Raw genomic sequence first — 15,764 nt, forward strand, 5'->3', positions numbered from 1 at the left:
GGTATGCTGTGAATACCCCTTGGTCTGCCTGCTTTCCTATAATTCTTTCCCCTATGATTCTGAAAAATGGGTCTTTATTTTTGTATGGAGTGTATCTCTTTGCCATACTGTTAAAATATGTAGCAATAGAAAATGTATCTGATGTCACTTCCTTCATAGTTATACATATAGGGGGGAAAACATAACACATATTTGTTCTTCCTTCTTGGATTGGGGGAAAAAGCTGATAGGAAATTATTTTATCTTCCTCATTATACAATGTTGATAAGAGGATTACCATAGCAACCATATCATAAGCTTCATGCATACTTCGTTGCTGAGTTCACAGTGTCATTTTTAATTACTCCTTTGCAATTAAAAGCAAAAAATGAGTAATTTGGGTGAATATGTAATCAATATAATCAGCTATGTTTGCGTTGAGAGTGAATGCGGGTAATTTATCCAACTAGAGGGGGATAGCCTTTGCACAACTTGGAAATGCAGCTTTTTAATGTGGATTGTCCTCTTCTGTATTGTTGTTGTTGTTGCTGCTGCTGCTGCTATTATCATTATTAATATTATTATTATTGCAGAATTGTGAGAAGCTGGAAAATAATTTTGATGACATCAAGCACACGACTCTTGGTGAGCGAGGAGCACTTCGAGAAGCAATGAGGTAAGTCTGGGTCACCATAGCAACAGTCACAGATGTGGTAAAGAAAGAGTCATTCTTCATTATTGGGGGAACAAATGAGTTCATTGCCACCATTCAGCTCTATTCTCTAAGGTATTAATTTGTCAGCGGAGCGGCTTCCCTGGAGGCTGTACTTCGGTTTTGAAGCTGCACGAACGCTAAGCCTCTCTGCACACTAAAAAACGCAAATGTTTAATTTGTTACTAAAAACGCTTAAGGGGTGCCTTGTTTTATATTTATAATAAACTGTGGGAATGAATGAAAATTGTTCATCTAAATTGTGCAAGTATTAAGGAAATTGTACAACGATTTCTTTCTTCCCTTTTTCTCTTTTAAACTGAGGCTGTATTTGCTTCTAATTTGTATTTAATTTTCACGATACAGCAGCCTGTGTAATTTCTTTTTCTATTAGACTTTAATGGGATTATACTACTGTATGTTAAAATAAATGACCTCCCCTTTTCTGCATTTCCCACTTTCATGATCCCAGTATTTCATGCAGTTTTCTTTATTTGGGATGGGACTTCCTTATGGTGATAGCAGCACTGGGGTTAGTGGTCTAAGGCTTATTTATTTATTAATTGTTTATTTATTTAGTTTAATTATTTAATTTCTACCCCACTTTTCTCCCTGTAGACAAATTCAAGGTGGCTGGTAGCAGTTTTTAAGATTTGCAGTAGTTTTTAAGCATTTTTAAGGGCTTTTGGAATGCCAGAAATCACAAATGGAGAAACCCAAAAAGAATGACTGGAAATAAACTTTCCTTTTAGTGCAAAAGGAAGGGCCAGTTCACAGAGAATAAGAAAAACTGAAGAGCCACCCCCAAATAACCCAAAATTAAATAAATATGAAAAAAATATGCTTTGCATATCCCTAGTGTTGATTTCACATTGTAAATATATTTGTATATAGGTCTGTGTTGGTATGCAGGTTTGGGTCCAGGCTATTTGAAGGATCTTGTCATCCCATATGAGCCTTTTTGGCTTTTAAGATCTTCTGGAGAGGCCCGTCTCTTGGTTCCATCACCTTCCTAAGCTCTTTTGGTGAGGACAGGAGACAAGGCCTTCTCAGTGGCTGCTCCCAGCCTTTAGAATGCTCTACCCTGTGAGGCCAGGTCGCTCCATCCCTCTTGTTGTTCTGTTGTTCCTTGTTGTTAGGAAAAGACCTTTTTCTTCAGGGTGGCTTTTAAGTAGTAATTTATCTGAGGAATGCTGATTTATACCCAGATTCATTAGCCTGGGAAGGCAGCCCATCTAGGAGAAGGAAAAGTCTGATTTAAAACCTCCACTCCCTTGTGGCTATATCCACTGATGGAAAAGGCTTCAGGAATTAACCTTGAGGCAAAATCCGGAGCCGGAGGCAGTTCATGTCATTCTGGCAACTCCTGTGACATCGCTGGAACCAGCTGTATTGGCTCTTGCCTTTCCATTGGTCTATTTCAGTGACGTGGAGAGGAGGGATTTGCTGCTTGGGTAACAGCCTATCCTCCATATTATTCTACCCATGCTTCATGCTCTGGAGAGGACACTCCAGCTTCACATACAGCGTCGAAGTGTCTTTCGAGGCTGAAGGATGCCTATGATGAGATTTTTAAATGTTCTCAAATGGTTTCTAAACTTGATTTTTAATTTTAATATATGTTTAATTATTTTTAAAATATGATATTTATACTTTGTTTTTCAATCTATTGTTTTATCTATTGTAAATTGCCTTGGCCTCCCTATGGGTAAAAAGGTGGCATATAAATAATTTAATTAGATAGAAATAAAATAAATAAATATGCATGGGAAGTAGGTAGGTTTTGATTGACAGTGGCTGACTGGATATATGCTTGGCGGGACAGTTGAATTGGGAGGAATGTCAGATTGTTTGTGAATGGGACTGTGTATTGATTGGTTGGTATGATTGCTTGTTGCAGATGTGCCATTTTACTTATAGCCAGTGTATGTATGTGAGAGAGACAGATGATAGTTTGGATATGGAGCAGTTGGAGTAAAGTTAGAGAATGAGAGGGGTTAGGAAAAAGAATGAGAACTGTGAGGTCATTAGTTAAGAACTGCACTGTTAGTAATAGTGGATGCCTCTACTTTGGAGAAGATACTGTGAAGGATAATGTACTGTATGTTCTTGCTGGAACTTCTGAGAAAATAAGCATCCATCTGTCCATATAGAAAAAACTAAATGGGTTTAAACTGTAAAAAATAGAAAGAAGTAAAGTAAAAGGGATTTTGGCTCCTTGATAAGGGCTTTAAGAGATGGTGAATTAAGAACTTTCTCTTCTTTTGTAAACATTTTGTTACAATAAACTTCATTTTGCTTTCAAACACTGTTCAGGATTTTTGCTATACACGTGGTTGTGCAGTATTGAGACACGCAATCAGTGTAGTGACATTAAAATAACAAAGGTTGCATGTGGTTCACCAATAGTGTTCTTTCAAAAAAAGGGCAGTGAACTGTGAGCCCTTAGCAGTGGCAGTGTTTAAAAACACCTGTGGAATGGGAGCACTAGCTGTTTGCTTAGTTTGGTAAAAGAGATAACACAGGAGAAGTAGTCCTTTTTTTAATAAGTTAAATCACAACCCCAAACTTAGTGTAAGGGTTTGGGGGTGGTTGTCATTTTGGTGTTGGCACGCACTGAATAGTGAAAGTGAGTGAGAACCACATGTGGTTTCTCCTGTCTTCTCATATTGACTTCCCCAGCTCTCTTTCTGCTTTGGTGTCCCCAGTAGCACCATACGAACTATGTCTGACACCACTATGTCTGACACCACATGATCACTCCCTGCAGCTATTCTCCAGCTGCCTAGGCAGGTATCCCTCCCCCCCACACACGCAGATCCAGCATTGCAGAGAGGGCCCGTTCTTTGCCCCTCCCCCCCGTCCTCAACTCTCCAGAAAATGGAAAAACTATGACAGTGTCTGATATTATGAACATAGCTTCTAGGCATGTAAATAGCCTATTAACAGGTAATCTCTTGGGGAAAATTTAGTTCCTGGAGAATATGAGAGTTTTAAGGCGTTTTAATGCTGGACATCTGCTAGTGGAACAGTGGTGTTCTGAAGAAGCAGGAGGTATTGACTGTCCCTTTTCATTGCAGCCTCACATGCTCCAAAAACCGAAAAAGCTGCTTTGGTTGGAAGTCTACTAGTGCTGGTTTGTAGGCAGCTCAAGGGGCTGCAGGGGGAGAAGAAGACATTGCATTGAGTTTTGACCCTAAGATCGTGCCCAGTGTGCAGTTTCCTTCTATTTTGGGCAGTTTGGGGATGATGCTAGTTTCTGCACATGGTCCCAAGTCATATGAAAGAGGAAAGCAAGGGATGTCTGTGTGATCACATGGACATCACTAGATGGCTCATATAGAAATCAGATGCACTACATAATAGGAGGTAGTAGAATTATTTTAGTAATCGGTGCAAAGAAATAGGTGGGAACAACCAATGAGGAAAAACAATATTTTTCTTTCATATGATCGAAGATAGCAAAGAGTAGTTTAAACCTGTTATTAGTTATATGCCATTGAGTTAGAATCAATTTATAGCAAATCTAATAGGGCTTTCAAGGTAAGTGAGATATTTAAGGAGTGCTCTTACCAATTCCATTCCCCTGGTGCTTCTCCACGGCTAGCTGGGGATTCGAACCGTGGTGTCTAACATCCTATTCCATTACTCTATCCACTATGCCACATTAGGTATCTGTAACTAGATTAGGAATGCTTAAAGACCAATGGATAGAACATACAATCTGACTAGGATAAAATAAAGAGAAAGTGGAAACTATATAATGAAGAACTGTATAGAAGAGAGAAAAAGATGACAGATTCCTTTGAAGAAGAATTCTATGAAGACCTGCAGTTTTAGAAAGTGAAAACTGCCCTCAAAGCAGTTGGAAGGGAAAAAAATCACCAGCAATAGATGGGATACTGATAGTTACAGAGTCAAGAATATGCATACAAATGTGGAGAATAAAACAATGGCCCAAAGACTGAAATAGTTCGATATACTTTTCAGTCTCCAAGAAAAGAGATGCTGAGTGCAAAAACTATTTTTATTTCCCATGCAAACACAGTGAGACTGAAGGTGTTGCAACGAAGAGTTTTATCTTCTCAGTCCTTAAGATTTTCAGAGGAGGCCTTTACCTCCATTCTACAGTGGTGCCTCGACTTATGACCATAATCCGTTCCAGAAGATGGACATAACTCGAAATGGTCATAAGTTGAAGCATCATTTCCCATAGGAATGCATTGAAATGCAATTAATTCTTTCCGGCCGAAGAAAAAACTCACAAAAAAATCACTGCAAGACTCATTGGAAACGCGATTAATCTCTTCTGGTTGAAGGGGGGATGGGAGGAAGAAAAACAATCAAGCAAGACCCATTGGAAATGCACAGAAAACAAATGGAGCAGATCGGAAATGCACAGAGAACACAGGGGGCAGGTCGGAAATGGAAAGAATACAAAGAAAAAAGCAAGGGAAGCATGCAGGACCCATTGGAAATAGGGAACCCCCCCAAAAAGCAACCAAACCCCCAAGACCCATCATAAATGGAGAAAAAAGCCAAATTAACAAAACCCCAAGACCCATCGGAAATGGGGAAAAAACCAACCAACAAATAAGTCGCTCAAGACCCATCACAGCACAGAAACATAACCCCCCCAGCTCAAAACCACATTGCAAAAACACCCAGAACAGTTTTTAAAAAGCAGAAAAGAGCACCTTACCTTACAAGGCAGCCCGAAACCTCCCTGCAAACACACACACATGCTTTCAGAAGCAGAAAGAGGCAGTCCCAAACCTCCGACAACAACGCATACTCTCTAACTGCTGGGGCAAAGGGGCTACAAAGAAGCAGTCTTGTTGCCACCTATAGTTAGCAATTTGAATTTCCTGCCTTTTTCTGTTCGTAAGTGGAAGCTCCAGTCACGAGTAGAAGCAAAATTTTGTGGCCGGAGCTGGTTGTAACTCAAAATGGTCATAAGTGGGGACTTTTGTAAGTCGAGGCACTTTTGACAAGAACACAAGAGAGGACCTTCTTGGTGGGATTCTCTCCTTTGGGAGGTTAGTTTAGTCCCCCCTTTTTTTCCTTCTGCTGACAGTTGAAGACTCACCTCTTCAGACAGCTTTTAATAATCACAACTGAGTCCCTGTATGCCAGGTTTTTAGCTTTTCTAAGTTTGTTTTTAAAATGTTAAATGTTTTAAATTGCATTTTTACTTATTTTGATAGTTTAATTACATTTTAATCTGTAAGTTATTGTGCTTTCAGTTTTATATATTTTAGCAACATGAGCCACCTTGGGTTCCCTAACTGGGGGAAAGGCAGTCTACAAATGATAAAAAATGCATACATGCATACCATTTATGGATAAAGAAATGCCCAATATTCACATTGGTTTCCAAAAAAGATGAGACACTAGAGATGATAGTGCAAATATATGTTAGCTACTGGACTGTACCAAAGAAAGTCAGCAGATCAGTCTACGCTGTATAGACTATACCAAAGCCATTGACTATGTGGGTCATGAGAGGTTGCAACATGTTCTAAAGGGAACGGATGTGCGTCAATACTTGAATGACCTGATGTGTACCCAAAATTGTAGACAAGAAGCTGTTGTTAAGATGGAATATAGAGAAACAGAATGATTTGATGTGCACAATGGAGTCAGATAAAGTGCATATTATCTCCCCGTCTATTCAATCTATGTACGGAACATATCATATTGAAAACTGGATTAGATTCAGATAAAAGAGGAATGAAAATTGGTAGAAAAGAAATCAACAATTTTAGATATGCAGATGGCACCGTATTACAGGCAGAAAGCAGCAGTGACTTCCACCATGATGAAAGTGAAAGAAGAATGTGCCGAAAGCAGGACTGCAGTTGAATGTTAAGAAGACAAAAATCAGGACAGCAGAAGAGCTACTTAACTGTGATGTTGACAATGAAGAAATTGAAATGGTTATAGATTTTGTATCCTGCTGTTGTTTACTCTTTAAGTCATGTCTTTGTGACTCCGTGGACCAGAGCACGCTAGGCCCTCCTGTCTTCCACTGCCACCCGGAGTTAGGTCAAATTCATGTTGGTAGCTTTGATGACACTGTCCAACCATCTCGTCCTCTGTTGTCCCCTTCTCCTCTTGCTTTCACAGTTTCCCAACATCAGGGGCTTTTCCAGGGAGTCTTCTCTTCTCATGAGATGGCCAAAGTATTGGAGCCTCAGCTTCAGGATATGTCCTTCCAGTGAGCACTCAGGCTTGATTTCCTGCAAGATGGATAGGTTTGTTCTCCTTGCAGTCCAGGGGACTCTCAAGAGCCTCCTCCAGCACCACAATTCAAAAGCATCAGTTCTTCGGTGGTCAGCCTTCTTTAAGGTCCAGCTCTCACTTCCATACATCGCTACTGGAAAAACCATAGCTTTGACTATGCGGAACTTTGTCGGCAAGGTGATGTCTCTGCTTTTTAAGATGCTGTCTAGGTTTGCCATCACTTTCCTTCCAAGAAGCAGGTGACTTAATTTCGTGACTGCTGTCACCATCTGCAGTGATCATGGAGCCCAGGAAAGTAAAATCTGTCACTACCTCCATATCTTCCCCTTCTATTTGCCAGGAGGTGATGGGCCCAGTGGCCATGATCTTAGTTTTTTTGACGATGAGCTTCAGACCATTTTTTGTGCTCTTCTCTTTCACCCTCATCAAGAGGTTTTAAAATTTCTCCTCACTTTCTGCCATCAGAGTGGTATCATCTGAGGTTGTTGATATTTCTTGCGGCAACCTTAATTCTTGCTTGGAATTCCTCCAGTCCAGCCTTTCGCATGATTTATTCTGCATATAAGTTAAATAAGCAGGAGACAATATACAACAAGATTTTGTATACTTTAGTTTAATCATCATTCAAACAGAGACTGCAACCAAAAAATCAGAAGAAATGAGATTCAGAAGGAGCTAGAGAAGATGATCAAATATAAGGACATGGCAGTGGAGACCAAGGCCAAGATCATCCACCTTATTATGTTTCTTGATTACAGTATATAGATGAGAAAACTGCACAGTGGAGAAGGCTATTAGGGAAAAAATTATTCATTCAGAATGTGATACTGGAGGAGAGCTTTGCAGATACCTTATATGCTGGAAAAACAAATAATGTGGCCCCAGATCAAATTAAGCCTGAACTTTCTCTTTAAGCAACAGCGATAAAACTGAGGCTGTTGTAATATGGGTACATTATAAGAATGCAAGATTCTCTGGAAAAGACTATAATAGATCTGGTTGAAGGCAGCAGGAAAAGAAGACCAAATATGAGATGTACAGTATTTACCCTGTAAAAGAAACCATTACCTTGTATTTGCAAGAGCTGAGCAGGCCTGTTGAGGATAGGACATTTTGGAGATCAGTCCTTCATAGGGTCACTGTTAGTTGGAGCAAACTTGATGGCACCTAGCAAAAACAAACAAATAGATGAAATAGGACCATACTTTCACTTTTTGAGTTCAAATGCTTATTCCCCAAAAGATGAAGAACAATCTCTTAAAGTTACCCTTAATGTCTTCCCAGCCTACGAGACAGCTTGTGAATTTTTATATTGCCTTCAGAAGTAGTAGTTTGCTTAGGAACCACTGGACAAAAGTTGTATGTAATGGTAAGTAATTGGTGAGCTGGAAATAGATGTAAAAAGCAGTTCACAGGGAATATGAGACTATGTGCGAAAACAAAGGTGGAAAAAAGAAAACAAAGGTGGAGGTGGATGACCAAACAGGTGTAGATAACCTCTTAGCAATGAAAATAATTTTGCTTTAATTGTCCTGTTTATTCCATGAAAAATCAATAGTGGAGCCCTTATAATTCAGAAAAACTACCAAATTCAGTTTCTGACTAGAGCATTATTTGCTGGATATGCACAATTACCTCAAGCGTTCAATATATTAGGTTTGCAACAGTCTTTTGGATAGGAACATATTGGCTAGATAAACCGTTGTACAAGCTGGATGGAGGGGATGAAGAAGATAGTGAGCATGTTTGGGAGCAAACTAGGGTGTGCATTTTGTGGCACATTCTTTGATACCTAACTAAAACATCCACCCAACCCAAACAGTGTGCCATTATAAGCACAGGCAGCTTCTTACCAGGATGAGGTATGTTATAGCTAGACCAATGGTATCATGCAATATAAAGTAGCTTCTTATGCTCCTATTACAATATGTGATCATGTTCCATCTCCCATGTGCTACATGCTCTTGTCTGCTTAAGGGGTTAATGTGCTTCTGATTTACTCTCCCAGAAAAAGAAAATATGGAGTAGCCCCAACCTCAACTCGCTGTGTAGAGACCATCCAGGGATTCAGATAGGCGTTTTTTTCCCTACCCTTATGTGGAGGTATGAATGAATGACCTTGCACCTTTTGCATGCAAAGTATGTGCTGTACCAGTGACCTAACATGCTGTACCCAACATGTCTATGTAAACTGTGGGAGTAAGAAGGAAAAAAAACAGTGTATAGTAGAGACAATGCATATCTTTAAATATTCATTTCCATTAGTAGAAGTGCTGCAGTTTGTGTTGCCTCATGCTTTATCTGCTGTTTTATCAGCTAGTTATAGTATGTTTAGAGATCTGAGTGTTTGTTTTTCTGATCTGCTGTTTCAAAACCATCAAGCAGCACATAACAAAACTGGTGCAGCTTTGAAATAGAAATCCACATGGGTTTCTATTTGCAGAATAACTCACAGGGAGTATCTTGTCACAGCAGTGGTTATCTCCAGGGCTTTAGAAAGTGATTGCACTGCCTTAAATATATTTAAAGTATAAATCAAGAAACCCATAAATGTCTTGTTTTGAACTTGATTGCAAGATTGATATTTGATGAAACAGTCTCCTTTATGCCACTGTTGACACAAAATGTTTATGTCAAGTATTTTCCCTCCCCCGCCCCCTGATTTTTATATGGGTTTATAAGATTATCACAGCTTAGGTGGTTCTGTACTTTATACTGCCCAAGATTTCATCTGTAATTCCTGATTTTTTTTTCCAGTGGGGAATTTTAATTTACTTTGTGAGCTGCAGAGATAAATTGGAGAGCAAGCCTTCCTCCTTAGAGAATACCCCAGTGAATGGGGATTGTGGGAGAGTTGAAAGATAGTGATTTCCCTTGAACATTCCTTCAATCACCTGTCTCAAATAAACCAAAATTCTTTAATTTTAACTGACCTAAGGTTACATATTATACATGGTCAGAACTGGCAGTTATAAACTTCTATTGGATTCTGTGGAAATGCCCATTGAAGTGTACTTCAACTTGCAGACAAATAGCAAAATTGCTTTGTTCAGAACAAAACAGGCAGACCCTCAATGGCTGTAGTCTGCCGGACTTCACAAATATAAAACAACTAGGGAAGTTAATTCCCTATAACAATAATAATATTGCTGGGTTTAAAAATTTACAACATGCAGGTGTATGCGTGATGTAAAATTTCATTGCTTGCTACACCTGCTAATTGTATTGCTTCTATATATATTGCAGCAGTGATTTAAATCATTAGTAGGACTGCTACTGTGTGTTCATAGTAAAGCCAGCCAGCTTGTTGTCTAATAATGTCATTGTAATTACTGCCATTGATAGCGTAGTAATTAGTAATGGAATTCAAGGCATATTCTGAGATCGGTAAAATGCTGGAGCTTTTGGAGACCTATAAAAATGCTTGTTAGGTTGCTTATGAATTGCTTCAGATATAAGTACTTGCCAAATTGAAATATCTTCCCACATAAAATGTGGAGAACATGTTACATCACCAGCTTCTTTTGGGTTTTGTTGTTTGTTTGGTTTACTTTTTAGGCTGCAATTCTGTGCATATGTGCATGGATTGCAATACGCATTGGTCACTATAATTTATTTCCATGTAAAAGTACAGGAGATTGTAATATTAGAGTTAAGTTTTGGCTACCCTGTCCCAGCACATCTGACCTGAATAAGAAGTTGTTTTTTTCACAGTAGGACCCTTTAATGTTGCTGAGCCATTGATTTCTACACCGTGGGGGGAAAGTCTAGTTTGAAATTGTGCTTAGTATTACACTGTAATATCAAGCACTATCCTTCCTTATATACCAAACCTTCTGTACTGCTAGGTCCTATTCGTGAAAGATCCCTGGCAATGTTAATTAGCAACTTCCTTCTTATGTGTTGTACCATGTTTTGTTTCTTCCTGTACAAAGAGTTAGAAAGATTAGTAATGAACTGGTTTTATTATGTTGTCTTTTTTATTTTGTACAGGGGATGGGGATGAAGTAACCGGCAGATCATGCTTTATGCATGTAATGTAATAAGTAGTTCTTCTGTAAAATAATTCTAATTCACTATAAAAGAAGGAAAATAATGACATAATTAAAGGAAACCATTTCTTAACACAGCCACACCCATGGATGACTGAAGACAGTTAATGAAGGAGAAATTAATCAGTAATCCCAAAGAAATGCTGAACAAGAAGCAAAGGGAAGGGGAACACCTGCAGGGAGGAAGCTTTTAATAAAAAGGGATGGTAGTCGTTAAAGCACTGGATTGGTTCATAGAGAAAAGAAATTTTATTGTGCAATAGTTACAAATGACATATGGAAGAGGAAGGGGAAACAGGAGAGAAAACACCAGAACACCATAGATGTCCAGGTGACAGTCTCATCTGAACTCCAAGTGGTGCAGAATGCGGCAGCCAGACTCCTTAGTGGAGCGAGAAAGCACCATCATATTTCTCCTACTCTGGCTGCATTGCACTGGCTGCCCATTCGGTTCCGCATTGACTTCAAAGTCCTAATGCTTATGTATAAAGCCCTAAATGGTTTAGGGCCTTGATACCTGGCAGAACGCCTACTCCTACCAAGATCTACCTGTATCACTCGCGCGAGTCATGAGGTGAGGCTGAGGAGCTTGATGCCGAGGGAGGCCCGGAAGGAAAAAACAAGAAACCGGGCCTTCTTGGTGGTAGCTCCTTGCCTCTGGAACAATCTCCCTCTGGAGATTTGTGTGGCCCCTTCGCTGGGTATTTTTAAAAATCAATTAAAAACATGTATGTTCAGGCAGGCCTTCCCCCCAGTTAATATCTGATTCTTTTCTCTTTTCTTTTTTGTTTATTTATTATTTTCTCTTCTCCATCTTGAAGAACTGGTCATTTGATGTAATAATTTCTTTTTGTTAATATTTATTTGTTGTTTTATGGGTCTGTAAGCCACCTGGAGTGTTCGCAAGACCAGATAGGCGGGATATAAGTAGAATAAATAAATCAATAAAAAATAAATAAAACTCCTCTTGAAAACTGAGTGTATGAAAGATTGCAGTGCCAATTTCTTTTTGAAAACTCTCAAATTGCAGGTTGAGAATTGAATTGGGATGCAAATGTTTGTAATCTTGTCATTGTAGTCTCTATACCTGTAAGGACTGCACAAGATTCTCTTCCCCTCTCAATTCTGTCCTCACAGTAGCAAGAAAATTTTTTGTACAAAATTGGTAAAATATTGATTTAAACTGGGATGATTATTCATATGGATTCATGTATTTGGGGTAGTGCTTGCACTAATGGAGTGGTATATTGGTTGAATGGAAATCAGAGAATTTTGACACTGGGATGGTTAGTTTATCCCTTTTTTTATAACCATCCAGTCCCAGGGTCTGTCCAAGTGCTGTTTCTTGTGGAGTTTTGTAGATATTTTCACACATTACAGAGGTCTTACTCTCACCTGCAAACAAGGAAACTTGGAGGCTTTTGAAATCTTTGTTGACATCTCTGATCAAGTTGAGAAAGCTGAAATCCACGAGGTGTCGGAATTTAATGAACATGTGCACTCTTAGAATTAGACATTTGACTTCTCCCTTGTATCTAAAAGAGTTCCTTTGCACATTTAAGACTAGTAGTTGAAGAAAGTTACTAACCTAAGACATGCTATTTCTGTGTCTGAGGAGAACTTAATGGAACATTCAATGATAATTTATACGATAGTTGTCCTTAGTTTTTCTGGTAATAATAAAATAATCATGTGCTGTCAAGTCAATTCTGACTTATGGCAATCCTTTACAGGGGTTTCCAGGTAGAGAATACTCAAAAGTGGCTTACCGTTCCCTTCTTCTGGGGGGCATCCTGAGACTCTGAAATTTGCCCAAGGCCACACAGGCTGGCTGTACTTACAGGAACCACAGTGGGTAAACGATTTCTCAAGTCTCTGGCTCTGCAGTCAGGCTCCTAAACCACTGAGCTATCCAGTTTTTCTTGTAGAGAGCAATATAAGGCTGCAGGAATAATTACTTCAATGATTTTCCACGGGTATGCCTTTTGAAATCTACTTCCCTTTTTATCTCTGTTCTAGGGCACCCTCAGAATGTTCCCTCATCATATGGCCGTTTGGGTACCATGGAATTTTAGTTCATTCTCTGTATAGACAGTTTACCAAGAAAGGGTACCTGCACAAAACCTGCACTCACTATCGAAACCAAACATGTAGACTGCGTAGTTTTTGAAGCTCATATACAACACAGAAACCAGCAAAGGGCGAGTGCAAGCTGAAATATTTCATGCATCTTGATATTAGTGTTTGCTTTGTTCATGGATGTGTCCTTGAGGTAAAGGGGGAAGATTTATATTTTTATGTGCATTTCCCCAAATTGACAGATAACTTGCTATCTAGAATAGAAAGAAAAACAAAACCTAGAAAGTTAAAAAAAAATGTGGAGAAACTGAAATGTAACAATTTATCTATTCAAGTTCAGGGCTTTAAGGACTTATTTATTTAGTGTATTCTCCCTCCCTTATTTTCTTAGGTAACCCTTAAAAGTCAGAGTTTGAATGTCTTGTATTCAATCATAGCACGAATGCAAGAATACAATCTTGTATTCAGTTCTAAATCATAGTAGCCACCTCTTTTTCTGAGAGGTTTCTCACCAAGTAACACATATACAGCAGTCATGTATGGCCATACACATCCAGGCAGTGTATGAGATGCCCGAGTGTGCAGAGATGAAGGATGAACTCCACAGTGTTACCCGTGTTGTTATCAGTCAGGGCTTCCGCCATTAAATGTGAAGTTGGTGTTACCAGCCTGAAGTTTGGGAATTTGCAGAACAGGGAACCCACAACTTGCAAAACAGCTCTGTGGAAGCTGACTTAGTTCCCTTTTGGATTATTTCCACTGAGCCTGAATTTAGTGTTTCTCCTGCTGTGCTTGCTTCATAGTGTAAGAAATGCACCAGCTGGAGACCATAGAGAAAACACACATGCGCACGCACGCATGCACACACACACACACACACACACACACACCTGTTTTCAAGACAGGAAATTGGCCCTTTGAAGATCTGCCCATTCTTCAGGCAAAATGGGCAGATGTTGGAAAAAATGTACAGAAGACTGAAGTTGCCAAGACGTCTTTGGGCCTCCAGCATTTCTTGAAGGACATTGCTCACTTAGTGTTGTTCATTGTGCCAAAACTTACAGACTTTCTTATATACCTTGCTATTATTCCTCACAGATCCTGCAGATACTAGTTATAGTGCTAGTGTGTCTGGCACCCTCTCCCTTTGTTGTAAAAAAAAAAAAGAGAGGCCTGTCTTTTTACAACGAACAAATCTCTTTTCCCCAGGGTCTAGGCAAAAGTGAAGACTAAGCCATCCCAAAGTATTTAATCCCATATCAATGCAGATTTATCCCCCTTTTTCTTGGTTACTTTATATTTCCGTGGAGTCCAGTTTCTGGACTCTGACATTGTACCTAAAGAAGCTTGTTAGGTTGCTTACACTCATTATTTTACTTATCTGTTTGTTTTGTTTTTGTTTTATTCTATTTAAGAACATTTGCCTGCTGGTAATTGGAAGTGCTTTAGTTTTTCTTGTTTATTCAATTGTATGTATGTACCTATAGAGTATTTTTCCCCCTGTGGTTTTAAGAACTTAAACTCTGCTCCTACTGTGTTCTAAGACACTTAATGTCACTCACTTTTAGCCAATGCTGTGCCTTTAAAGTTCTGTTTACTTAACTTTTGGCTATTGGAGGGAGACTAAAACAGATTATTTATTAGAAATGTTCCTTATGAGGTAAACCTTTTTGGAATCAACGTTTTAATTTTGTTAGGATTAGGTAAGAGCAGTGCTTTGAAAAGTCAGGCGCTGAAAGTTAATCTCTTAATTCCATATTTTAGCCCTCTAGTTAAGAGAAGATTTCCCCCCACCTCTAGAAAACAATTTACCTACTGAGCAATATTTACAATAAACTAAGTTCTAGTGAGAAGCGTTGCATTGAATGTTGAAAATTCAAGCACTATTCTACAAGCATGGATGAAGGAACTTAAGCTTCAGTATGTAAAAGACTGAGATTCTTCAGAGGAGTTTATTTGTTTTTATTATGTATTCATGTTCATTCTTTATATACTGCCCAATAACATGTTTGGGTTTTTTTGTGTGTGTTTTGGGGGGAAATCTACAAATTAAATGTATGGTTTTTTAATATTAAAATTATTTTAATTTATTTGCATTCTACAGTATTCTCAGAGCTGTATTAGAAATGACTCTTTGAGACTGGTATATATTCTCAAATGAGGAAGGTTCCATACTTCGTTTTGCAGAGAGAAAGAGAACAGTGCTTCTCTCGATATTCACTGGAACTGCTTCACCTGCTACATCATCCAGATGCTGACTGAGCCTTGAGATAACTTTGCTGCACCTATATGTTGCTTTATTGATGAATGAGAGTGAACCTGTCCTCTCTGCTTTCTGAGGGGTGAGAATTTAAAGATGAGTATCCTTGCTTGAGTGGCTGTGGACTATATGGGCTGGTTTGGCAGATTGAATTGGAACCACAAGCCAGTAATTCTTCATCTCTGATCTCACATGCTGATACTGTATGTTTTGGGGCAGGTGTTCCGATGGAGAATTGGTAACCTTCTAGATATTGTCGAACAGAAACCTCAAAGATGGGAAACAGTGCAGTGTTTGTGTTTTTTTGTTTGTTTTGTTTTGTTTTGTTTTGGACTATAACTCCAAGAATCCCATAGGCACCTTGGCTTCTGCATTATTTTCAGTCTCTGGAAACCTACATACATGATATCTGACTGATGGCCATGGTGTCTGGAGT

At 39.0% G+C, this 15,764-nt stretch overlaps 1 protein-coding gene across 2 annotated transcripts in view; it reads left to right on the forward strand.

Moving 5' to 3' along the window:
* DPYD (dihydropyrimidine dehydrogenase) overlaps positions 1 to 15,764 on the forward strand; it is a 623,728-nt gene that overhangs the window by 94,781 nt on the left and 513,183 nt on the right. For both annotated transcript variants that reach the window (XM_020801233.3, XM_072997958.2), the window contains exon 3: positions 573 to 655. In XM_020801233.3, the coding sequence (XP_020656892.3) occupies positions 573 to 655 (83 nt within the window). The remainder of the gene's footprint in view (positions 1 to 572; positions 656 to 15,764) is intronic.

This window comes from Pogona vitticeps, chromosome 4 (assembly GCF_051106095.1).
Source record: "Pogona vitticeps strain Pit_001003342236 chromosome 4, PviZW2.1, whole genome shotgun sequence".
NCBI lineage: Eukaryota > Metazoa > Chordata > Lepidosauria > Squamata > Agamidae > Pogona > Pogona vitticeps.